Source organism: Ranitomeya imitator, chromosome 3 (assembly GCF_032444005.1).
Source record: "Ranitomeya imitator isolate aRanImi1 chromosome 3, aRanImi1.pri, whole genome shotgun sequence".
Classification (NCBI taxonomy): Eukaryota; Metazoa; Chordata; class Amphibia; order Anura; family Dendrobatidae; genus Ranitomeya; species Ranitomeya imitator.
Genome location: NC_091284.1, coordinates 118,894,124 through 118,921,824, shown reverse-complemented (window position 1 = coordinate 118,921,824; position 27,701 = coordinate 118,894,124). Strand labels below are relative to the sequence as shown.

At 45.5% G+C, this 27,701-nt stretch overlaps 1 protein-coding gene across 5 annotated transcripts in view; it reads right to left on the bottom strand.

The window, feature by feature from the left end:
* Window positions 1-27,701, bottom strand: part of LOC138672905 (apoptosis-inducing factor 3-like) — a 158,954-nt gene that overhangs the window by 68,526 nt on the left and 62,727 nt on the right. For 4 of the 5 annotated variants that reach the window (XM_069761347.1, XM_069761351.1, XM_069761348.1 and 1 more), the window contains exons 4-10: window positions 23,102-23,211; window positions 22,834-22,878; window positions 22,668-22,749; window positions 20,780-20,892; window positions 20,014-20,100; window positions 15,089-15,180; window positions 14,208-14,338 (exon numbers count right to left, since the gene is read on the bottom strand). In XM_069761347.1, coding sequence (XP_069617448.1) covers window positions 14,208-14,338; window positions 15,089-15,180; window positions 20,014-20,100; window positions 20,780-20,892; window positions 22,668-22,749; window positions 22,834-22,878; window positions 23,102-23,211 — 660 coding nt within the window. Of the gene's footprint in view, window positions 1-14,207; window positions 14,339-15,088; window positions 15,181-20,013; window positions 20,101-20,779; window positions 20,893-22,667; window positions 22,750-22,833; window positions 22,879-23,101; window positions 23,212-26,209; window positions 26,233-27,701 lie in introns of those variants that run through there. The other variant, XM_069761350.1, reaches the window with a different exon arrangement.

Sequence of the window (27,701 nt, the reverse complement as noted above, 5' to 3'; positions counted from 1 at the left end):
GATCGCGCCAATCGCAGGGCACCGCGCGGTATTACCGCGCTGTGCCCTGCCGGAACCTGCGTGGATCGGTGCTCTAATAGCACCGATCCTAGGATAGGACACAGTGCAGGCCCAGCAGGGCCTGCAGGAGCCGATTGGCGCGATCGATGTCATCGTCGATCGCGCCAATCACAGGGCGCAGCGGCGATCACTCTGTGACCGCTCTGTGCCCTGCAGGTGACCTGGCTGTGACCTGCCTAGGATGGCGCGAACAGATCCGATCCTAGGCAGGTCACAGCCAGGTCACCAGGAAAGCTCTGATTGGTGGGATCGATGTTATGGTCGATCCCACCAATGACAGGTCACAGCAGCAGCATGACCGCTCTGTGACCTGTCTGTGTCACCTGCCTGACCTGTGTATGACCGCTCTGCAGGGTCCTCATTCTAGCTGAGGATTCCTACAGAGCGGTCATACTGCTGGATCTCCCTGCTGGATTTTGTGCCTGGATCTCCCTGCCGTGCTGGGTATTGTGGTGCCACAGCAGCCTGTAGCACCACAATCCCTGCTAAAGAAAGAAGACAACTAAACGTAAGTTTTATCCCTGATCCCTGCCCAATCCCCGTTCATCCACCCCAATCCCCGTTCATCCACCCCAATCCCCGTTCATCCACCCCAATCCCCCCTTCCCCCTCTTTTTACCCCCTCCACCCCCATTTGTGCCGCCTCCGTGCGCACATTTAGTAGCCGCCGAGCGTTGATTGGTGACGCAGTTCACCGATCAACGCTCGCGCTCGCTTTTTTTCCCTCGCCCCCGTTGCGCCAACTCCGTACACACATTCCGCAGCCGCCAAAGTTTGATAAGTGACGCAGTTCACTTATCAGAGTTTGTGCCTGCCGTTTTCCTTTTTTTTTTTTCACCCCCCTTTTGCGCCACCTGACTACAACCGTACGTTTTGATCACTGATCCCTGCCCAATCCCCACTTCCACCCCCATCTCCCTTCCCCCTCTTTTTACCCCCCTTTGCACCTCCTTCCGTGCGCCCATTTAACAGCCGCCGAACGTTGATTGGTGACGCAGTTCACCGATCAACGCTCGCGCTCGCTTTTTTTCCCTCACCCCCGTTGCGCCAACTCCGTACACACATTCCGCAGCCGCCAAAGTTTGATAAGTGACGCAGTTCACTTATCAGAGTTTGTGCCTGCCGTTTTCCTTTTTTTTTTTTTCACCCCCCTTTTGCGCCACCTGACTACAACCGTACGTTTTGATCACTGATCCCTGCCCAATCCCCACTTCCACCCCCATCTCCCTTCCCCCTCTTTTTACCCCCCTTTGCACCTCCTTCCGTGCGCCCATTTAACAGCCGCCGAACGTTGATTGGTGACGCAGTTCACCGATCAACGCTCGCGCTCGCTTTTTTTCCCTCACCCCCGTTGCGCCAACTCCGTACACACATTCCGCAGCCGCCAAAGTTTGATAAGTGACGCAGTTCACTTATCAGAGTTTGTGCCTGCCGTTTTCCTTTTTTTTTTTTCACCCCCCTTTTGCGCCACCTGACTACAACCGTACGTTTTGATCACTGATCCCTGCCCAATCCCCACTTCCACCCCCATCTCCCTTCCCCCTCTTTTTACCCCCCTTTGCACCTCCTTCCGTGCGCCCATTTAACAGCCGCCGAGCGTTGATTGGTGACGCAGTTCACCGATCAACTCTCGCGCTCGCTTTTTTCCCTTCAGCTTTTTTGCGCAACCTCCGTACACACATCCCGCAGCCGCCAAACTTTGATAAGTGACGCAGTTCTCTTATCAGAGTTTGTGCCTGCCTTTTTTTTTTTTTTTACAGGTTTTTCTTCTCCTTTTAGCATTTTCTTTTCAGATAAGTTTGCACAAATCACTCTCCCCCCACACATACACATACAGTTATCAATAAAGTGCACCCAATCACCATATTCACACAAAAATGTCCCGCTCGTCCCGTTCGTCCCAACAGCGCTATTCATTGGAGGAGGCATATGCTTTCCTTGCCTCCGACACTGATAGCGAGGGAGAGGATCCCACTTTCCTTCACTTTTCTGATTCTTCATCCTCTTCCTCCTCCTCCTCCTCTTCCTCCTCCTCCTCCTCTTCCTCCTCGGGTCCTGCGGAACCACCACGCAGACGCCCCAAGACAGAAGATGAGGCAGCCCCCACCACTCCTGAACCAGCGCTCCCCACTGCGGAACCCACATGGACCTCGCCCCCCGAAAATTACGAGCCACTGATTCCTGATTTTGTGGCAGAATCAGGAATCAAGTTTGACACCACGGGCCTCACAGAAACAGACTTTTTCAAAGTCTTTTTCTCTGAGGATTTTATTAACCTCATGGTGGAGCAAACTAATTTGTATGCTCGTCAATTTTTGGAGCAAAACCCCGGTACATCATTTTCCAACTGGTCTCCTGTAGACGCAGTTGAAATGATGCAGTTTTGGGGCCTGGTCCTCCACATGGGGATCGTGAAGAAGCCAGAAATGCGGCAATATTGGAGTGTAGATGTTTTATATAACACTCCAGTATTCCGAATGGCCATGGTTCGGAGACGTTTTGAGGCCATCCATAAATTCCTGCATTATTCCGATAATGCACAGTGTCCCGCACGAGATGACCCCAACTTTGACCGTCTGTTCAAAGTTCGGCCGGTCATCGAACACTTCAACAAAAAGTTTTCTGAAGTGTACGTGCCCAAAAGGGACATCTGCGTGGATGAGTCCTTGGTCCATTTTAAGGGGCGGCTCGGATTCCGTCAATACCTGCCCAACAAAAGGGCCAGGTACGGAATCAAACTCAACAAGCTGTGTGAGAGTGCCTCAGGGTACATCCACAGGTTTAGAGTGTATGAAGGGAAGGACAGCAGGATTGAACCCCCTGAGTGTCCTCCTGTCCTGGGAGTGAGTGGGAAGATCGTGTGGGATTTGGTGCACCCACTGCTGGATAAAGGTTATCACCTCTATACTGATAACTTTTATACCAGCATCCCACTCTACAAATCCCTCTCTGCGCGAGGTACCGCAGCCTGCGGTACTGTGCGCAAAAATCAGAGAGGCCTCCCAAAGACGCTACTTCGGCAGATGCTCAGAAAAGGTGAGAGCAAAGCCCAATGTAGCGACCACCTGCTGGTGGTCAAGTACAAGGACAAGAGGGATGTCCTTCTCTTGACCACCATACATGGTGATGGCAGAGCCCTCAGCACTGTACGGGGTACCTCTACACAGGTCTGCAAACCGGACTGTGTACTGGGCTACAACAAAAGCATGGGGGGGGGTTGATCTCTCTGATCAACTCCTCCAACCATACAGTGCTTTGAGAAAGGCCAAGGTGTGGTACAAAAAGTTGGCCGTCCACATCGTACAAATGGCAATGCTCAACGCTTTCCTGCTGTTACGATGTGCACGCCACACCGATACGTCGTACCTTCAGTTCCAGGAGGTAGTGGTTAAGGCCCTGATATTTGGTACTCCGGAAGGAGAGGGCCCCAGTACTTCCGGAACTGAAGGTGCTCGTATCGTACCAGGCCAGCATTTTCCGGGGGTGGTCCCGCCAACCGGCAGAAAAGGTAAGCCGCAAAAAAGGTGCCGAGTGTGTTACAAAAGGGGAATACGCAAGGACACCATTTATCAATGCGACACCTGCCCCGAAAAACCTGGCCTGTGTATGAAGGATTGCTTCAGATTGTACCACACCTCCATGCACTACTAATTTACTTTACAAGAAAGCGTACATTAGTTCCAAAAAGGGGGCACATCTAGATAAGTTCCTTGGGGGGGGGGTCTAGGTTCCAAAATGATGTCACTTGTGGGTTTTTTTTACTGTTTAGGCACATCAGGGGCTCTGCAAACGGAACATGACGACCGCAGACAATTTCTGCATTCCAAAACGTCACAACTTCCCTTTCGAGCCCCAACGTGTGCCTAAACAGTTTTTTCCCACATATGGCGTACCAGCGTAATCAGGACAATTTGGACAACAACTTTTGATGTCCAATTTCTCCTGTTACCTTTGGGAAAATTAAAAATTGGGGACTAAAATATCATTTTTGTGGGAAAAAATAGGATTTTTTATTTTCACGCCTGGGCATTATAAACTTTAGTGAAGCACGTGGGGGTTCAAATTTCTCACCAAACACCTAGATAAGTTCCTTAGGGGGTACAGTTTCCAAAATGGGGTCACTTGTGGGGGGTTTCTACTGTTTAGTCACATCAGGGGCTCTGCAAATGGAACATGATGCCAGCAGAACATTCCATCAAAGTCTGCATTCCAAAACGTCACTACTTCCCTTTCGAGCCCCAACGTGTGCCCAAACAGTAGTTCCTCCCCACATATGGGGTATCAGCGTACTCAGGACAAATTGGACAACAACTTTTGGGGTCCAATTTCTCCTGGTACCCTTGGGAAAATTAAAAATTGGGGACTAAAATATCATTTTTGTGGGAAAAAATAGGATTTTTTATTTTCACACCTGGGCATTATAAACTTTAGTGAAGCACGTGGGGGTTCAAAATTCTCACCACACAACTAGATAAGTTCCTTAGGGGGTACAGTTTCCAAAATGGGGTCACTTGTGGGGGGTTTCTACTGTTTAGTCACATCAGGGGCTCTGCAAATGGAACATGATGCCAGCAGAACATTCCATCAAAGTCTGCATTCCAAAACGTCACTACTTCCCTTTCGAGCCCCAACGTGTGCCCAAACAGTAGTTCCTCCCCACATATGGGGTATCAGCGTACTCAGGACAAATTGGACAACAACTTTTGGGGTCCAATTTCTCCTGGTACCCTTGGGAAAATTAAAAATTGGGGACTAAAATATCATTTTTGTAGGAAAAAATAGGATTTTTTATTTTCACGCCTGGGCATTATATACTTTAGTGAAGCACGTGGGGGTTCAAAATTCTCACCACACAACTAGATAAGTTCCTTAGAGGGTCTAGTTTCCAAAATGGGGTCACTTGTGGGGGGTTTCCACTGTTTAGGCACATCATGGGCTCTCCAAACGCGACATGGCGTCCGATCTCAATTCCAGCCAAAGTTAGCTTGAAAAAGTCAAACGGCGCTCCTTTCCTTCTGAGCCCTGCCATGCGCCCAAACAGTGGTTCCCCCCAAATATGGGGTATCAGCGTACTCAGGACAAATTGGACAACAACTTTTGGGGTCCAATTTCTCCTTTTACCCTTGAGAAAATAAAAAATTGGGGACTAAACGATCATGTTTGTGGAAAAAAATAGGAATTTTTTTTTTCACGCCAGGGCGTTATAAACTTTCGTGAAGCACTTGGGGGATAAAAGTGCTCATGACACATCTAGATAAGTTCCTTAGGGGGTCTAGTTTCCAAAATGGGGTCACTTGTGGGGGGTTTCCACTGTTTAGGCACATCAGGGGGTCGCCAAACGCGACATGGCGTCCGATCTCAATTCCAGCCAAAGTTAGCTTGAAAAAGTCAAACGGCGCTCCTTTCCTTCTGAGCCCTGCCATGCGCCCAAACAGTGGTCCCCCCCCACATATGGGGTATCAGCGTACTCAGGACAAATTGGACAACAACTTTTGGGGTCCAATTTCTCCTTTTACCCTTGAGAAAATAAAAAATTGGGGACTAAACGATCATGTTTGTGGAAAAAATAGGAATTTTTTTTTTCACGCCCGGGCGTTATAAACTTTCGTGAAGCACTTGGGGGATAAAAGTGCTCATGACACATCTAGATAAGTTCCTTAGGGGGTCTAGTTTCCAAAATGGGGTCATTTGTGGGGGGTTTCCACTGTTTAGGCACATCAGGGGGTCGCCAAACGCGACATGGCGTCCGATCTCAATTCCAGCCAAATTTAGCTTGAAAAAGTCAAACGGCGCTCCTTTCCTTCTGAGCCCTGCCATGCACCCAAACAGTGGTCCCCCCCCACATATGGGGTATCAGCGTACTCAGGACAAATTGGACAACAACTTTTGGGGTCCAATTTCTCCTTTTACCCTTGAGAAAATAAAAAATTGGGGACTAAACGATCATGTTTGTGGAAAAAATAGGATTTTTTTTTTTCACGCCCGGGCGTTATAAACTTTCGTGAAGCACTTGGGGGATAAAAGTGCTCATGACACATCTAGATAAGTTCCTTAGGGGGTCTAGTTTCCAAAATGGGGTCATTTGTGGGGGGTTTCCACTGTTTAGGCACATCAGGGGGTCGCCAAACGCGACATGGCGTCCGATCTCAATTCCAGCCAAATTTAGCTTGAAAAAGTCAAACGGCGCTCCTTTCCTTCTGAGCCCTGCCATGCGCCCAAACAGTGGTCCCCCCCACATATGGGGTATCAGCGTACTCAGGACAAATTGGACAACAACTTTTGGGGTCCAATTTCTCCTTTTACCCTTGAGAAAATAAAAAATTGGGGACTAAACGATCATGTTTGTGGAAAAAATAGGATTTTTTTTTTTCACGCCCGGGCGTTATAAACTTTCGTGAAGCACTTGGGGGATAAAAGTGCTCATGACACATCTAGATAAGTTCCTTAGGGGGTCTAGTTTCCAAAATGGGGTCATTTGTGGGAGGTTTCCACTGCTTAGGCACATCAGGGGGTCGCCAAACGCGACATGGCGTCCGATCTCAATTCCAGCCAAATTTAGCTTGAAAAAGTCAAACGGCGCTCCTTTCCTTCTGAGCCCTGCCATGCGCCCAAACAGTGGTCCCCCCCACATATGGGGTATCAGCGTACTCAGGACAAATTGGACAACAACTTTTGGGGTCCAATTTCTCCTTTTACCCTTGAGAAAATAAAAAATTGGGGACTAAACGATCATGTTTGTGGAAAAAATAGGATTTTTTTTTTTCACGCCCGGGCGTTATAAACTTTCGTGAAGCACTTGGGGGATAAAAGTGATCATGACACATCTAGATAAGTTCCTTAGGGGGTCTAGTTTCCAAAATAGGGTCACTTGTGGGGGGTTTCCACTGTTTAGGCACATCAGGGGGTCGCCAAACGCGACATGGCGTCCGATCTCAATTCCAGCCAAATTTAGCTTGAAAAAGTCAAACGGCGCTCCTTTCCTTCTGAGCCCTGCCATGCGCCCAAAAAGTGGTTCCCCCTCACATGTGGGGTATCAGCGTACTCAGGATAAATTGGACAACAACTTTTGAGGTCCATTTTCTCTTTTTACCCTTGGGAAATTAAAAAGATTATTGCTGAAAGATCATTTTTGTGACTAAAAAGTAAAATGTTAATTTTTTCCTTCCATGTTGCTTCTGCTGCTGTGAATCACCTGAAGGGTTAATAAACTTCTTGAATGTGGTTTTGAGCACCTTGAGGGGTGCAGTTTTTAGAATGGTGTCGCTTTTGGGTATTTTCTGCCATATAGACCCTTCAAAATGACTTCAAATGTGAGGTGGTCCCTAAAAAAAATGGTTTTGTAAATTTGGTTGTAAAAATGAGAAATTGCTGGTCAAATTTTAACCCTTATAACTTCCTTGAAAAAAAAAAGTTTGTTTCAAAAATTGTGCTGATGTAAAGTAGACATGTGGGAAATGTTATTTATTAACTATATTGTGTCACATAACTCTCTGGTTTAACAGAATAAAAATTCAAAGTTGGAAAATTGTGAAATTTTCAAAATTTTCGCCAAATTTCCGTTTTTTTCACAAATAAACGCAAGTTATATCGAAGAAATTTTAGCACTATCATGAAGTACAATATGTTACAAGAAAACAATCTCAGAATCGCTAAGATCCGTTGAAGCGTTTCGGAGTTATAACCTCATAAAGGGACAGTGGTCAGAATTGTAAAAATTGGCCTGGTCATTAACGTGCAAACCACCCTTGGGGGTAAAGGGGTTAAAGGGAAGGTGCCATCCAAAAAAATTTTTTTTACAGCAATTGTAAAAATGTAAAGAATTAATGTTTACATTTTCTTAAAAAATATTATCATTTGTTTATAATTTAGTAAAATATGAAAAATAATTTGAAAAGTGTTGGAATTTCCACTTTTAAACACTAGGGGGAGCAGCTGCTGAAATTTCAGAAAAACCTAGTGTACAACTAGCTCACATTACTGCACTGCAGTAAATATGGGCGGAGTCTGCTGACCTGTGTGATGTCTCCTCTCCTTCTGGGTGTTTGCTAAGGGATTAGAGAGGATGATATTCAGGAACCCAGTGAGCAGCCATTTTGTTGGTGACTGCAGAGTATATGGCTGCCGTCACACTATCAGTATCTGGTCAGTATTTTACATCAGTATTTGTAAGCCAAAACCAGGAGTGGAAAAATTAGAGGAAAAGTATAATAGAAACATGTCACCACTTCTGCATTTATCACCCACTCCTGGATTTAGCTACAAATACTGAGGTAAAATACTGACCAAATACTGATAGTGGACGGCAGCCTTAGGCTACTTTCACACTAGCGTTGTTGGCTGTACGTTGCAATGCGTCGTTCAGGAGAAAAAAAAACACATCCTGCAACGTTGTCTGCAGAATGCGTTTTTTCCCCATAGACTAACATTACCGACGCATTGCGACATCGTGCGACGGTTGCGTCATGTTTTGGTGGACCGCCGCCACAAAAAAAGTTACATGTAACGTTTGTTTGTGCGTCGAGTCTGCCATTTTCGACCGCACATGCACGGCTGAAACTCCGCCCCCTCATGCCCAGACCTTACAATGGGGCAGCGGAAGCGTCGTAAGACTGCTTCTGCTTCCCACGTCGGACATTTCTTTCACAGCATACGTCGGTACATCGGCCCGACATGCTGCGACAGGCCCGTACCGATGCTAGTGTGAAAGCAGCCTTATACTGACAAGTAGACGGTCACCGAGGATGGCAGGCAGCAAGGATTCTGGGAGATATGTGGTGGAGGGAGCAGGGTGACAGCAGCACAGAGTATTTCAGGAGAGCAGTGTGCTGGTCTATAGGGGCCCCCTGTTTGGTGCGCGGAGCAGCCAGGGATTGTACATAGAGCGCTGTCTTTTATACACATGGATGGACCGTCTGCTCCACAGAAATCCAGGAAACATTTCTGCGGATTGATGGCCTGGTCTGATCCAGACTTTGCATACAGACCCCATTCCCCTCCTCAGATCCTGTCTTCTCCATCCTGTCCTGGCAATGTGTGAAAGCGAGGCGACAGGCGCAGTCGGGGTGACGCTGGGAAGGAAATGTAGCCATATAGTAACGATAACAATGAGACGCTTCTCTTCAGCTGGCCTCCACTTCACCCACACCCCTCGACCCGGCAACAAACATGGTGGAGGAGTGGGTCTTCTCCTTTCTTCAAACTGCACCTTTAACCCAATCCCACCTCTTCCCTCCCTTATCCTCCCCTCTTTTGAAGTCCATTCTGTCCGCATCTACTCTCCCTCCAACCTCCAAGTGGCCGTCATATACCGACCTCCGGGCCCGGCCACTGCCTTTATTGACCAATTCTCCACCTGGCTTCTTCACTTTCTCTCTGCTGACACTCCCACCATCATCATGGGTGACTTCAACATCCCCATTGATACCCTTCAGTCAACAGCCTCCAAACTTCTGTCCCTTACCTCATCCTTTGGACTTACTCAGCCACCCACATGGATGGGCATACACTAGACCTGGTATTCACCCATCTCTGCTATCTAACTTCACCACCTCCCCTCTCCCTCTATCCGACCACCATCTGCTCACCTTCTCATCCCTGTCCTCCTCACCAATCATCCATATCCAGCAACATGCGCACCCACGCAGAAACCTTGCACACCTAGACACCCACACACTCTCTGACTCCATGCTACCACTGGCATCCATATCCTCACTCCACGACACAGACAGTGCCGCTGATTTCTACAATGCCACTCTCGCATCAGCTATTGACACGGTTGCCCCTCTCGTCCATGGCAGAGCGCGACGTATCAATAGACAACCTTGGCATAATAACACCACCAAAAAGCTAAGGCAAGTGTCCAGGGTTGCGGAGCGGCGTTGGAAGAAAACACACTCGCAAGACGACTTCACTGTATTCAAACAAGCAACACTCGCTTTTAAATCTGCACTCACCTCTGCTAAACAGGCCTACTTCACAACCCTCGTATCTTCCCTATCCCACAACCCCAAACAGTTATTCAAAACATTTAACTCCCTCCTCCGCCCCCCACTGCCCCCTCCAACCTCCCTCATCTCTGCTGAGGACTTTGCCACACACTTTAAAAATAAGATCGACCAGACAAGGCAAGTCTTCATTGTTCAACCACCACAACCCCTTTGTATACCAGACCAATGCCCAAACCCCATAACCTCCCTATCCAACATCACTGAAGGGGGACTTAATTGTCTCCTCTCCAAATCCCACCTCACCACCTGTGCGCTTGACCCCATCCCATCTCCTCCCCAACCTCACCACCACACTTATCCCATCCCTAACCCACCTCTTCAACCTATCACTAACTTCTGGCACCTTCCCCTCTGCATTCAAACATGCCACAATCACGCCTATCCTTAAAAAGCCAACCCTCGATCCAACTGCTATGTCCAGCTATCGCCCAATATCGCTGCTCCCATTTGCTTCCAAACTCCTGGAGCAGCACGTCCATGCTGAACTCTCCTCCCACCTCTCATCTAACTTGTTGTAAGACAATCTACAATCTGGTTTCCGCCCCCATCACTCAACTGAGACTGCCCTGACCAAAATCACTAACGACCTACTTACCGCCAAAGCTACTGGACAATACTCTGTACTCCTCCTTCTAGACCTGTCCTCTGCTTTCGACACAGTTGACCACTGCCTCCTACTGCAGATGCTCTCCTCCTTTGGCAAAGACCTCGCCCTATCCTGGATCGCCTCGTACCTTTCCAACCGCACATTCAGCGTCTCCCACTCCCATACTACCTCCTCATCCCACCCTCTCTCTGTTGGAGTCCCCCAAGGCTCTGTTCTAGGACCCCTACTCTTCTCAATCTATACACTTGGCTTGGGACAACTCATAAAGTCCCATGGATTCCAGTACCACCTCTATGCTGACGACACTCAGATCTACCTCTCTGGCCCAGACGTCACCGCTCTGCTGTCCAGAATCCCAGAGTGCCTATCAGCCATATCCTCCTTCTCCTCTCGCTTCCTCAAACTCAATGTGGACAAATCTGAACTCATCATCTTTCCTCCATCCCACAAATCTTCCTTATCTGACCTATCTATCACAGTCAATGACATCATGCTTTCCCCTGTACCCGAAGTCCGCTGCCTCGGAGTAACCTTCGACTCTGCCCTGTCCTTCAAACCACACATCCAAGCTCTTTCCACCTCCTGTCGCCTCCAGCTCAAAAATATCTCCAGGATCCGTCCTTTCCTCAACCCCCAATCTACTAAAATGCTTGTGCACGCCCTCATCATTTCCCGCCTTGACTACTGCAACATCCTTTTCTGCGGCCTCCCTGCTAACACCCTTGCACCTCTACAGTCCATCCTTAACTCTGCCGCCCGACTAATCCATCTCTCTCCTCGCTACTCCTCCGCTTCCCCCCCTCTGCAAATCTCTTCACTGGCTCCCATTCCCTCAGCGTATCCAGTTCAAATTGCTAATACTGACCTACAAAGCCATCCACAACCTGTCTCCTCCATATATCTCTGAACTAATCTCTCGATATCTTCCCTCACGTGATCTCCGGTCCTCCCAAGACCTCCTTCTCTCCTCCACACTTATTCGCTCCTCATCCAATCGCCTCCAAGACTTCTCCCGAATATCCCCCATCCTCTGGAACTCTCTGCCCCAACACGTCTGACTATCAACCACAGTAGGATCCTTCAGACGGAACCTGAAAACTCATCTCTTCAGGAAAGCCTACAGCCTGCACTGACACCGCTGCTGCCTCATCACTATCGAAGCTACCGCCTCACCAACACCGGAGCTACCGCCTCACCAACACCGGAGCTACCGCCTCACCAACACCGGAGCTACCGCCTCACCAACACCGGAGCTCCTGCAACCCTCAACCTACTGTCTCCTTCCCCATAATCCTGTAGAATGTAAGCCCGCAAGGGCAGGGTCCTCGCCCCTCTGTATCAGTCCGTCATTGTTAGTTTGTTTACTGTATGTGATATTTGTAACTTGTATGTAACCCCTTCTCATGTACAGCACCATGGAATCAATGGTGCTATATAAATAAATAATAATATAGATCACACATAATACTGCCATAGTGTTCTCACATAATACCGCCATATAGATCACACAATACCACCAGTGTTCTCACATACCGCCATATAGATCACACATAATACCACCAGTGTTCACATACCGCCATATAGATCACACATAATACTGCCAGTGTTTTCACAATACCGCCATATAGATCACACACACACAATACCACCATATAATTCTCACAATACTGATCAAGCATAATACCACCATACAGATCACATAATACCGTCATATAGATCTCACGTAATGCCATAATACAGCATGACGCCTGCAGCTCCTGTTATCGCACGCATTGAGTTGTGTGTGCAATGGGGAAAGATATGCAGGGGGAGAGGAGTGCATAGGAGAGGATTAGATACACGGTTCATCAGACAGTATCACACAAGAGAGGATTAGATACACGGCTCAGCATAATATCACACAGTATAGGATTAGATACACGGCTCAGCAGACGGTATCACACAGGAGAGGATTAGATACACGGCACAGCAGTCAGTATCACACAGGAGAGGATTAGATATACGGCACAGCAGTCAGTATCACACAGGAGAGGATTAGATACACGGCTCAGCAGACAGTATCACACAGGAGAGGATTAGATGCATGGCTCAGCAGACAGTATCACACAGAAGAGGATTAGATACACGGCTCAGCATAATATCACACAGGAGAGGATTAGATGCATGGCTCAGCAGACAGTATCACACAGGAGAGGATTAGATGCATGGCTCAGCAGACAGTATCACACAGGAGAGGATTAGATGCATGGCTCAGCATAGTATCACACATGAGAGGATTAGATGCACGGCTCAGCAGACAGTATCACACAGGAGAGGATTAGATGCATGGCACAGCATAGTATCACACATGAGAGGATTAGATGCACGGCTCAGCAGTCAGTATCACACAGGAGAGGATTAGATACATGGCTCAGCATACAGTATCACACAGGAGAGGATTAGATGCATGGCTCAGCATAGTATCACACAGGAGAGGATTAGATGCACGGCTCAGCAGACACTATCGCACAGGAGAGGATTAGATACATGGCTCAGCACAGTATAGTGATAGATGCAGGGTCTGATGTCCTGTGAGGAGCTGCAGTGAGAGGTCGTGCAGCACAGAGCCTCCCCATCCCCCTCTGTTACCTCTCTGCAGCTCCTGATAGAGGACATCAGACGGCAGCACTCCTTCACCCTCTCTAGGGATTACAGCCACACACCAGGCAGCAGAGGACAGGGAACGGCCGCTGACAGTGTGAGGGGAGACAGATGGAGCTGCCCCTCCAACAGCACGGCTCTCAGTCACAGTGGAGCTCACAGGTACACTCCACTGTAGGCTGAAGCAAGATGGCGCCGATCTCCTGCCTCTGCTGTGATGTGGAGACAGCCCAGGGGGCGTGGCCACATCACAGCACAATGATAGCTATGGGGTGGCTCCCGACTGCAGCCTCCTATGTCCAGGGCTGCCGTATTTTGCACAGTGTAAGTGTCGTGCTGGGACTCTTACACTGCTGCAAAGCAAAATGGCGGCGCCCAGTGGCTGCAAAAATAATTAATAATAAAAAATATATTAAAGTTAAAAAAAATAATTTTGTATTAAAAATAATTGTTTATATAAACAATTATTTTTAATACAAAAACAAAATTGCGGCACCTTCCCTTTAACAGAAGAAAATTTCAAAATATATAATAATAATAATAATAAAAAATCAAAATAAATGTTATTTCCTGTCCACCTACTTTTGGACCACCCTGTATTAGTTTTGTACCACCCCTAATAGATATTATTACTATTTTTTTTTTTTTTTTAAACCTGAAGTTCATACATTTATACCAGCTCTGCCCAAAACTTGCTCCGACTATGGCTCTACAGCCCTAATACAAGGTCCATAAAAACAAAAAACTGTACGCACACTAAAATTATAATTAAGGTATACTATTATTGCGTAAAAGAAATCTACCATAGTATTTGCCTAAAGATCTCCTTGGTCTTTGAAAGCCAAAAGTCTTGCACTGCAAAAGGCCCGATTGTGTTGTGTAGCTGCACCTACCTATGAACGAACTGCCCATGATCACCACGTTCTTGCCAGCAGCCGCTTCAGATATTGCATTGGCATCCTCTGGAGAGCGCAAATAGAAAACGTTCTGCAATGTGGCGCCCGGACAGGTAAGCTCCCTAGGTCTAAGAAATGCACATACAAAGTATATTAGGATCTCACTTATCCATAGTCGGAGCCTTGTGTTCAGTCAAGAACAACCTAATAATTGAATAAAGCTCCAATCAGCAATATGTACTCGGGCCCACAACCGACCACGTCCTGCCTATGACACTGGAGACTTACGTGGCTTTTGGGCGTGCGACCTCTGCTCCCAGCAGACTTCACAATACATTACTAAATAGATCTTAGACAGTGGCGTAGCTCGGAGCTTGAGGGGCTCCACTGCAAAATCTCCACCAGGGACTCCAGCTATTTTGGGTCTCTAATAGTAACAGTCTATTCATATGGGACAAATGGATCTTTTGGGCCCCTTAGACGCCAGGGCCCTTGTACGACTGCAAACCCTGCGCCCACTATATGTTTTTACACCCCTCCCTGTAGACCTGATGAGGCTGCTGTACTTACATGATGTGGTTTTCTTGCTTGATAATAAAAGGTTATTAAAATGAACATTCAGAGAATACTAAATTTCAATATCAAGAGGGAAAACTATAATACTATAACCCGAGATCAGTACATGATGTGTAACGCCATTGTGCTTACAGTATTTATCTTGGGATGGGCTCCAAATATAAAGATTTCTCAGCACATAAGCACAAATCGTGGCGACTACACTTTTCATTAGGTGGTCTCTACTCTAAACCCCCATAGTCAGCGGAATCTGACATCTACCTTACATACGTGGCATCTTAAGGTGGGCATCACATAGTTACCTGCTGCCAGTTGCGATTAGAAGTTGGCTGTATTGAAGAAATGATCCATCCTTAAACTTGACCTTGGCTTCATCTGTGTTAATAGAAACGGCCTACAACATATAGCATGAAATGTACGAAGCGAAGAACAGTGTGCAGAGCAGATGTCATATAGTATTGGCAAATATGCCGTCTGGCCTAGTACATTTAATAGAAGCCACCTGCCTGACAGTGCAGTCATCCCGTATAGCAGTGCCTGGTTATTATGAATACATTGTGGATACTGGGAAGATCTGGAGTCAACATGTATTCCTCCCAATCATAGCATCTGTCATAACATTCAGTGCTATAGCATCTAGGTTTCATCTTGGAAAGGACAACATTCATTTATGGCATCAGTGCAATCATTTTCCCTTTGCTTGTCTACATAGTGTATCCCAGCCAGTTGTGTGGGCTGGCCTCGTGGCAAAAATGTACTTTTAAAAGAGCCCTGCAATATTGGAATTTCCAGTGAATATACTAATCATGTCCAGTAGGTGGCAGTAAAGTCACATCCATTATAAATGTGATCCGTGCTATAATATAGTGACCGTATACAATAAATGGCGGCGATAGGGTGGAGAAAATTTTCAACACATTGCTAAATACATATATATATGTATGTATATCTACTATATAATTGTCTAAGGGTCACTTCCGTCTTTCTGTCTGTCCTTCTGTCACAGATATTCATTGGTCGCGGCCTCTGTCTGTCATGGAATCCAAGTCGCTGGTTGGTCGCGGCAGCCATGACAGGCAGATGGCGAGACCAATCAGCGATTGCCACAGTCTGATTAGTCCCTCGCTACTCCCCGCACTCAGTGCCCGGCGCCCGCTCCATACTCCCCGCAGTCAGCGCCCGCTCCATACTCCCCTTCAGTCACCGCTCACACAGGGTTAATGCCAGCGGTAACAGACCGCGTTATGCCGCGGGTAACTCACACCGTTACCGCCGCTATTAACCCTGTGTGACCAAGTTCTTACTATTGATGCTGCCTATGTAGCATCAATAGCAAAAAGATCTAATGTTAAAAATAAATAAAAAAAACAAAAAACCTGCTATTCTCACCTTCCGTAGTCAGACGATGCGCTCCCGCCAGCTTCCGATCCCAGAGATGCATTGCAAAATTACCCAGAAGACTGAGTGGTCTCCCGAGACCGCTAAGTGATCTGGGTAATTTCAACATGCATCCTGAGAATGCAAGATGGCGGCAACCGCACGCATCGCCAGAGGTTCGCTGGCTCTACGCTGGATCCCACCGGGGGAATATATAACTATTTTTTATTTTAATTATTTTTCTTTTTAAACAGGGATATGGTGCCCACACTGCTAAATACTACGTGGGCTGTGTTAGATACCACGTGGCTGCTATATACTACCTGGCCAGTGTTAGATACTATGTGGGCTGTGTTATATATTACGTGGCCAGTGTTATATACTACATGGCTGCTATATACTACGTGGCTGTGTTCTATACTGGGTGCTATATACTACATGGCCACTGTTAGATACTACGTGGGCTGTGTTATTTACTGCGTGGCCTATATTAACGCATCGGGTATACTACAGTATGTATGTATGTATGTATGTATGTATGTATGTATGTATGTATGTATGTATGTATGTATGTATGTAGCAGCCACACGGTATATACCACAGGCCACCTAGTACTCCTATATACTACGTGGCCTGTGCTATTTACTATGTGGCTGCTATATACATACATGTTCTAGAATACCCGATGTGTTAGAATCGGGCCACCATATACATACACACACACAGTACAGACCAAAAGTTTGGACACACCTTCTCATTTAAAGATTTTTCGGTATTTTCATGACTATGAAAATTGTACATTCACACTGAAGGCATCAAAACTATGAATTAACACATGTGGAATTATGTACTTAACAAAAAAGTGTGAAACAACTGAAATTATGTCTTATATTCTAGGTTCTTCAAAGTAGCCACCTTTTGCTTTGATGACTGCTTTGCACACTCTTGGCATTCTCTTGATGAGCTTCAAGAGGTAGTCACCGGGAATGGTCTTCCAACAATCTTGAAGGAGTTCCCAGAGATGCTTAGCACTTCTTGGCCCTTTTGCCTTCACTCTGCGGTCCAGCTCACCCCAAACCATCTCGATTGGGTTCAGGCCTGGTGACTGGAGGCCAGGTCATCTGGCGTAGCACCCCATCACTCTCCTTCTTGGTCAAATAGCCCTTACACAGCCTGGAGGTGTGTTTGGGGTCATTGTCCTGTTGAAAAATAAATGATGGTCCAACTAAACGCAAACCGGATGGAATAGCATGCCTCTGCAAGATGCTGTGGTAGCCATGCTGGTTCAGTATGCCTTCAATTTTGAATAAATCCCCAACAGTGTCACCAGCAAAGCACCCCCACACCATCACACCTCCTCCTCCATGCTTCACGGTGGGAACCAGGCATGTAGAGTCCATCCGTTCACCTTTTCTGCGTCGCACAAAGACATGGTGGTTGGAACCAAAGATCTCAAATTTGGACTCATCAGACCAAAGCGCAGATTTCCACTGGTCTAATGTCCATTCCTTGTGTTCTTTAGCCCAAACAAGTCTCTTCTGCTTGCTGCCTGTCCTTAGCAGTGGTTTCCTAGCAGCTATTTTACCATGAAGGCCTGCTGCACAAAGTCTCCTCTTAACAGTTGTTGTAGAGATGTGTCTGCTGCTAGAACTCTGTGTGGCATTGACCTGGTCTCTAATCTGAGCTGCTGTTAACCTGCGATTTCTGAGGCTGGTGACTCGGATAAACTTATCCTCAGAAGCAGAGGTGACTCTTGGTCTTCCTTTCCTGGGGCGGACCTCATGTGAGCCAGTTTCTTTGTAGCGCTTGATGGTTTTTGCAACTGCACTTGGGGACACTTTCAAAGTTTTCCCAATTTTTCAGACTGACTGATCTTAATTTCTTAAAGTAATGATGGCCACTCATTTTGCTTTGCTTAGCTGCTTTTTCTTGCCATAATACAAATTCAGTCTATTCAGTAGGACTATCAGCTGTGTATCCACCAGACTTCTGCACAACACAACTGATGGTCCCAACCCCATTTATAAGGCAAGAAATCCCACTTATTAAACCTGACAGGGCACACCTGTGATGTGAAAACCATTCCCGGTGACTACCTCTTGAAGCTCATCAAGAGAATGCCAAGAGTGTGCAAAGCAGTCATCAAAGCAAAAGGTGGCTACTTTGAAGAACCTAGAATATAGGACATATTTTCAGTTGTTCCCACTTTTTTGTTAAGTATATAATTCCACATGTGTTAATTCATAGTTTTGATGCCTTCAGTGTGAATGTACAATTTTCATAGTCAAGAAAATACAGAAAAATCTTTAAATGAGAAGGTGTGTCCTAACTTTTGGTCTGTACTGTGTATATACTGTACATACACACATTACCATGATGCGTCAACAGGCTGCTACTAAAGAATACATGAACTCCAATATTGCTGTAAATGTTAAAAGTTGTAAGAAGCTTTGTTTTTTGATCAAAAAGCGCAAAAGCCATCCAAGTCAAGGTGTACTTTTAATATGGACGGTCCCCATCACTAATGTCCGACCTCTCATCCACATGTCCAGTCCTCATCCACATGTAAAGAAATAATGATTTGACTGCCCTCTTATAAAGTACTAGATGGTGGCCCGATTCTAACGCATCGGGTATTCTAGAATCTGTATGTAGTTTATTTACAAAGTTTTCACAATAATGCAATTTACACACAGGATTCGGCCAGCCGCGAGCAATTAGCGAAGCGTGGTTCAAATTGCCACGTAGTATATTGCCCAGCTACGTAGTATATAGCACAGCCACGTAGTATATTGCAGCCACGTAGTATATAGCACAGCCACGTAGTATATAGCACAGCCACGTAGTATATTGCAGCCACGTAGTATATTGCACAGCCACGTAGTATATTGCACAGCCACGTAGTATATTGCACAGCCACGTAGTATTTAGCACCGAGATGTAGTATATAACCCAGCCCATGCAGTATAGAGCACAACGATGTAGTATATTGCCCAGCCACGTCGTATATAGCACAGCCCACATAGTATACAGCACAGAGATGTAGTATATAACACAGCCCACTCAGTACCTAACACAGCCCACGTAGTATATAGCAATGTGGGCACCATATCCCTGTTAAAAAAAAGAATTAAAATAAAAAATAGTTATATACTCACCCTCCGTCGGCCCCCTGGATCCAGCCGAGGCGTTTACCGATGCTCCTCGCGACGCTCCGGTGACTGGTCCATGCATTGCGGTCTCGCAAGATGATGACGTCATCTCGCGAGACCGCAATGCATGGACCAGTCACCGGAGAGTCGTGAGGAGCAGGAAAGGCGCTGGAAGGTGAGTGAGTATATGATCTTTTTTTTTTTTTTTTTTTTTTTTATTGTTTTTAACATTAGATCTTTTTACTATTGATGCTGCACAAGCAGCATCAATAGTAAAAAGTTGGTCACACAGGGTTAATAGCAGCGTTAACGGAGTGAGTTACACTGCGGCATAACGCGGTCCGTTAACGCTGCCATTAACCCTCTGTGAGCGCTGACTGGAGGGGATTATGGAGCGGCACTGACTGCGGGGAGTAAGGAGCGGCCATTTTGCCGCTGGACCGTGCCCGTCGCTGATTGGTCGTGGCCGTTTTGCTGCGACCAATCAGCGACTTGGGATTTCCGTGACAGACAGAAAGACGGAAGTGACCCTTAGACAATTATATAGTAGATTAATGCCACAAGTTACTTTATAAAGTAATAATCCCTCAGTGCCCCCTTATAAATAATGCCCCCTGTGGATGCCAATACAGTTGTGAATGGCAGTCTCCTGAGCAGACCCTGCGGTATGATCTATGGTATTATGCAAAAACAATTACCTGTTTTTCCGTCCATACTTCAAGATCATGCTCTTTGTAAAATTCTATAGGACGCAGGTAGATCTCGACAGCCTTTGCATTCATTGCCTGTAGAAATAAAGGACATTTTAACAAAGAAGCAGATATTCAAGTGGATAGATAAGTGTGTAGGAAGGTTTAAGGGGTCTTCCGATCCTGTAAAGCAGAGGCGTACAAACCATTGGTGCAATTTGTGCAGCTGCACAGGGCCCCGATCGTGAGGGGCCACTTCTACCTCCAAAGCAGGTGAAATTGTGCATGATTATGATCTATTTGACTGGAAAGGGCCCATATATTGTTCCTGCACAGGAGCCCTCTTCTGTGTGTGTCTGCTCCTGCTGTAAAGTGAAGGCATATTGCTGAGATATGCCATCCCTTTATGATAGGCGAACGTCTGACCAATCCTAAAAAGTGAGGGGCCACAGCGCAGCTTCACAAATGGATTTCCTCCTAGGTTTCCCCTGCATAGCTGCTCTCCCGGACACCCAGATGTGCAGGGAGCTGCTTCCATTAAAGTCAACTGAATGCTGCACTGGGAGCCGCAGCGCAGCCCAAATGCCCCCCGTATAAAGAAAATAATAAATGGGCTGCACTACTAATTCAGTGCTGCCACCGCTTCATTCTCAGGATTCATGGGGTCTGACCTCTGAGATCATAAGGTCATGGTAAGTGTTAAGGGGAAAATGCACCCCCCACCACCGCCATAACTGTTCACAGAACATTGCAGAGTAATCTCAAACTTACAGACCTTGCTGAGTTTGGTCCGGTCATATGGGATGTGCCTTTCTCGTGTCACCAGGACAATCCTTCCCGTGTAACCTTCCTGGCGAAGAGTCTCAGCACACACCAAGGCAGCAGGGCCTACGGAAATATAAATGGCGGAAAAAAAAAAAAAAAAAAAAAAATCAGAAAATACTTTAGGAAGCAGAAAAGTAATTTAACAATAGCACCAACATTAGCAGACATGAGTAGTATTTAGCACGCGTCTACTCTCCATATTGTCGAGAAGTCTGTTTAAAAATAAGTTCTATCTTGTAGACTACCAGTAGAGAGAGCAAGAATGTCTCCAACAAAAACTTATAACAGTCACCACTAGGGGGAGCTTGGTGCATATACATTAATAATGCACTCATTCACTTTAACCCCTGCTAGAGCAGGCCACGTTTTTGATATTTATTTTTTGTTCTTTTTTTCCCTCCTATTCTGTAAAGAGCTATAGCTTTTTTTTTTTTTTTTTAAACTTTGTACGAGTGCTTGTTTTATTTTGGAGAAATCAGTTCTTTAAAATATACTGTAATATTCTGAAAAATGGGGAAAAAGAGTTTTAGTAGAGAAGTGGTGAGAAAAAGAAAACACTATTCATTTTTTATTTTCACGGCAATAGAAAATGACCGGACAACAAGATCGTTCAGGTCAGTATTCGAATTGGTGAGAATCGGCCAGGTCAGTAAACTATGGCCCTAGGATGGCAGCCCTGAGAAGCGGCTCCTACCTGATGGGATCTCCAGCTCTTTCTTGGATTTGACGGCTTGATGTGTCACCATTATTGCGGTGTGGCGTACATATGACATCGCACCATATCGGATAATCAAGTGATCATTTTTGGGAACAAAGGACGTTTTGATAGATCTTTATTACATTCTTTGGTTAAAGTGTGTTGATCAAAAAATGGTAATTTTAATATTTCCCGGTTTTCTTTACACAGTCTACTGGATTAGTCCATTTAATTTTATATTATCATTGATCAAACTTTTAACCATTGTGACTATATTAAATATGTATTTTTTTATTATTATTTATTTTAATTTTTTTTAAATATAGAGGAGGCGGAGGTGAGCTGTGACCATTACTTATTGTAAACAGTAAGACCTGTGTAATCTCCTGTGTATAGAGATGTTCATTTATATTGTAATCCTACCTGTAATGAAAATGAATGGTGAAAGTCATTGGTACAGAATAGAAATTATGAGTCTAGGATTAGGTTTAGTGGCCGGTGTGAAAATTGCAAGATTTCCAGTTTGTTTTTTTATAAAGATAATATTGTGGTAAATTGAATACAAAAAACTGATTTAAAAAGGAACCTATCACCAATTGTGTTTACCAATCTGAGGGCACTTGGTCACTTACTGAGCTATTTGCTGCTGCACCTCTGCTAGTCTTCTCAATGAGCTTTGTCTAACCTTCCTTCTGTCTACATTATCAGTGGCAGGGTTATCAGGGACTTCATACTTCATAGCAGGGCATCATCAGTGAGGAATTAGGAGAGCAGCAGCAGGGAAAGCAGCACAGCAAGTGACCCAGTGCTGGAATCAGGGTCATTCCTTTTCAAAATAACCTGTTCAAAGAGTGACAGACATCAGCTGTTTGTCACTTAAGTGTATTCTTCATGGTGTGCCTTTATCGTGTGTGTGTGTGTGTGTGTGTGTGTGTGTGTGTGTGTGTGTGTGTGTGTGTGTGTGTGTGTGTGTGTGTGTGTGTGTGTGTGTGTGTGTGTGTGTGTGTGTGTGTGTGAGAATTTTAGAAATAGAGACGGAGAGAGAGAAATGGAGTAAGCGAGAGAGAAATTAATGGAGACTTTGTCATAGAAGTGTTAAATCCAATACCGTCCCCCCGACATTGGCGCACACTCTATTTACCTGCTCCGACCATCACCACAGCGCTTCGGTCACCAGCAGAGCGGCTGCTCATGGATTTTACTCGTTTACTGCTCTCTAATTCCTGAAATTAAGAACCTTATCAGTGGCCTAATTCACATAAGAATGGTGAATGCAGACAATATATGAAGGTGCTTGTTTTTTTTACCATTTTACTGGTGACAATACACACGCTGCCATTCTCCACTTTGACCTTTGGATGAGAACAAAAAAAAAAAAAAAGGAATGAAATACTCCCAGTACATACAGTGTAGGTTTTGCCCTAATCAGCGGTCTCTAGTGGGACACAAAATGGAACCAACATGCAGTATGGTTTCCATTGCGCCCACCATAAGAGACTTGTATGTACGGAGTTGTATTAAGAGCTAATTCCATTGTCTGTCTATGTAGAATGTAAATTATTTTATAATAATTACCGTAAAGCAGGGTAGGCTGTCCAGCCCTGGAAACTCTTCTATATCACCGTTCTTTACATTAAAACAGGCACCGTGCCAGGGACAGCGGACTCTATCCCCTACCAGAACCCCTGAAATTCAACAGACCATTTATATATCAATTTCTCTACAATCATCACATGGCACCATCATATTCCACAGAGCGGTACAGTAATTGTGCACTCTATTAGGGACTGATGGGAGTGTAATATCGGTCTCACGCCCTAGGGAAAATATTAGAGGATGAACCTAACTATATTTTTGGGGGGTTGGGAGAACACAAAAGTGCTTGAAGGAAACCAAGCAAACATATTCAATACAGATTGGTGCGATATGAACCCAGGACCCCAGGCTTGGACGCAGAGAGTGAACTCTTACTTATCAGACATTTATTGCATATCCTCTGGATGGAAATATGTATTTAAAGGGAAACTGGTCAATCACTCTGTGTGTGATTAGTGTCCCGAGTCTTTAAATATATTAGGTCATGTGAATTGTTTTGTAATGTAAGATAAGTAAGGTTAGTATTGTACAGTATAGGGTGTATATTGTTGGATAGAGTGTATAAAATAGGTAGTATTGGGATAGGGATAGACAGTTGACAGTAGTTTCAGTAATGACATTAGGGTAAGATCGAGTTAATGTTTGGGACTAGCCCATAATGAGAGGGTCCTAGTGTTAGGGCAAGTGATTACTTCCCAGAGTTAGTGCCTTCGATTTAGGAGTGTCAAGTGAGCAGTGCTACCAAATGGGGTGATCCATAGAAAAGGAGACTTAATGTCAGGGATAGCGACATCCTAAGGAAGAAGTGACTGGCTAGTTATAGTGGCATTCAGGAGAAGGGTCTGTGAATAGGACGCAGGGTCACAAACCCCCGAGCTTGCAATGCTGAAAGTAATGGGCCTAAACAGTTAGTGGGACTAGTGGGGGTCCCGAGTGGTAGAGTCAGGGTGCCAGTAGTGGAAGAAATAGGAAGGGGCACCGCTGAGCGAGTAGAGACTTGCTGATCAGGACTGTGGTGTTCAGGCTGGGTTGTGGCGACATAGGACGAAACAGTGTGTCTGCAAAGCCCCGGAGTAGACTACAAAGGAAGGATACGATGTGAGGGAGAAATGCTTTATACTGTAGAGGAAACGTCCGCAAGACTTAGTACTGGCTATTCCTTGTATATAACCTTTTCCAAGTTACCGTATCTTTCAGCAAAGATTCTATGTTTAAATGACGGTCTCCTTTATTGAACTGTGGAGCCTGTGGTCCTGGCCAGCCCACACCACGGATTACATGCAGCCAGCACGGCTGATGCTGCTAAATACGTGGGTGCTATGAAAAACAAATACACAATATATATATATATATATATATATATATATATATATATATATATATATATATATATATATATATATATATATATATACACATACACATTTGTGTAAGGGGTACTTCCGTCTTTCTGTCAGCAACTTCCGTAATGGAAATCCCGCGTCGCTGATTGGTCTCGCCAACTGCCTGTCATGGCTGCTGCGACCAATCAGCGACGGGCAGAGTCCGATTAGTCCCTCCCCTACTCCCCTGCAGTCAGTGCCCGGCGCCCGCTCCGTACTCCCCTACAGTCACCGCTCACACAGGGTTAATGCCACCGGTAACGGGCCGCGGGTACCGCACTCCGTTAACGGCCGCTATTAACCCTGTGTGTCCCCAACTATTTTACTATTGATGCTGCCTATGCAGCATCAATTGTAAAAAGATGTAATGTTAAAAATAATAATAATAAAAAAAAAAACCTGCTATTCTCACCATCCGTCGTCCGGCGATGCGCTCGCGCCGGCCGCCATCTTCCGTTCCCAGAGATGCATTGCGAAATTACCCAGAAGACTTAGCGGTCTCGCGAGACCGCTAAGTGATCTGGGTAATTTCGCAACGCATCCTGGGAATGGAAGATGGCGGCAGCCGCGCGTGCATCGCCAGAGTTTCGCTGGATCCCAGGGGGTGAGTATATAACTATTTTTTATTTTAATTATTTTTTTTTTTTAACAGGGATATGGTGCCCACTCTGCTATATACTACGTGGGCTGTGTTATATATTGCGTGGCTGCTATATACTGCGTGGGCAGTGTTCTATACTACGTCGCCTGTGTTCTATACTGCATGGCTGCTATATACTGTGTGGGTTGTGTTATATAGTATGTATGCTGTGTTATGAAAAAACAACACAAGAAATAGACCATAAAAGGGGATCACCCAAGGCAATGGATTAAATATGAAAATTACAAATTTTATTAGAATAACACTCATGGACATAGGAAACAACCACATGGAGCACACAATTAAAAGCATTTAAAATTGGTCACACATAGGACCTAGAAACATGAACAAATGGCCCATAATAGAACCCTCCTCCTAGATGCGATCCCTCCCCAAACACACTGTAATGGCTAATAATAATATATAGTACAGTGTAAGATGTCTGCATGAACAGCACTATTGGAATATAGGGTAAAGCAACACAACCTAAGGAGTATAGTTGTGACCATGATATATAATGCACCAGTCTATGAATACCTCACACCAGCAGGATTACCTATGTAACACAAATAAGCAGATATGCAAAAAAAAAAAAAAAAAAAAAAAAAAATAACCTTTTTGCAATAACATAAGACATAGACAAAAGCTTAATAAAGCATACACAGTGAATCAGATTGATCCCAAACCACACATATAGCATGTAGGTCTACTCCATTAAGGTATAGAGTTGTATATAATGCAGAGTTAGTTGTGTAGCGCTTCCACTGGTCTAGTCTAACGTGGTATATAACCTGTGCCATTAAATTGCAAAAGCTCCCATAGTAAGGGAAATAAAAAGATCTGCTGAGGAGTGAGGATTCAGATCACCAATAACAAGAAACCAGTATGCAAACCCAGGAGCTGTTCAAGCTCTGTACATAGCCAAGGGGGGTATCAACAGGAGGAGCAGAGACCCTACGCGTGTCGCCACACCAGTGGCTTCGTCAGGGGTAGCTCCTATGGAGATCCTGCGTCCTTATCTAATCGAGTAATTGCAATTTAAGCAGTTGCAGCTGTGCTGCTTACCAGAGGCCGGCATGTGTTCCATCACCCAGTGATTCCAGAGGCGGTGCTTAAAAAAAAAAAATGCGCCTTTGAACTGTTCTGTGGTAACTATGGTGTCTATAATCCCATGGCTTTGATAGTGAAGTCTAATATGTGGCTCTGGAGTCAATCTCCTCTGATGTTACTTCTTGGTTGGAGTCTCGGTCTGTCCACTCTCGGAGACATTTGACCCTCAAAAAATTCCTTTGTAATTTGAGAATAGCAGTATCCAGTGCTTACGGACATCCAATTTGGCTCGCCGTGATCCGTTTGTATTATGAACATTACCTCTATGTACACATATTTATCTCTACTGTATTGACGGTCCTTTCCCCGTTTCAATATATGCTGGATAATTGGTATCCCCACTGTATGAAGGTTGACCCCTAAGTAGTGGAGATCTACATGGGTTCCTGAGGATTCTTACTACACTGTATACCATATCAGTGATACTAATGTCCATGTTTATTTAATTTCAATGATCAGGGCTTGTAACGTGAGGATTTTCTTTATGTGTTCGTGCCGTTTTAATGTAGCGGAGGCTGTGCTTACCTATATGTACAGTGTTTGGTTGTCCGTATTGGGCACGCACTAAGCGTTTATGGCAAGTGTATCAGGGGTATGATGCTATAAAGTGGGGAGCGACCACCAGGCGTGTGTACACCAATGAGCTCACTAATGTTCATGAGTGATATTCAGTGCGTGTTGCACTGATGGTATTGGGGTCCATGGCTAAATAACCCCAACCAATATGGGGGTCAAATGGGGTGAAACCCCACAGGCACACGCATTACTGAAATCTTAAGGAGGTTGTATCCACTTAAATTTGCCCCTTTTGTGCGCCTATGAGGAATCTTGGCATTTGTATTGAGGGTGTGATGATAAAAGATGGTAGTTATCCTCTTCTGCATATGCGCTTTGATGGGTCCACTGACTGCTGCACGGTTTAATTATCACCTTGCAAAAACACGTTATAATCAGTATGACGTTTAACAGGGAGAGCTTTTTTTTTTTTTTTTTTGTTTAATATTCCTGTGCCGCCAGTATGTAGTGATGTGATTCACACTGAAGCGATAAGGTGCGGCAAGACATATTGGTATAGACTCTGCAGGTGCTGCTGTGCTCCTCAGTTTCTGTATACATCTGGTGACTATGGTAACAGGACTGAAAGTGTGACGACACACAGCAGGAGGAATCTCCTGACGTGTGCACACTGGTTAATCCAGGGATTGCAGTATTTACATGGTGCTATGGCAACCACTCCAAGGGCATGGTGACGAAGATAGGAGGAGGGGGGGAGCCCTCCAGGCTACATGTTTGCTTAGCTCACTAAGCACCGCCTCTGGAATCACTGGGTGATGGAACACATGCCGGCCTCTGGTAAGCAGCACAGCTGCAACTGCTTAAATTGCAATTACTCGATTAGATAAGGACGCAGGATCTCCATAGGAGCTACCCCTGACGAAGCCACTGG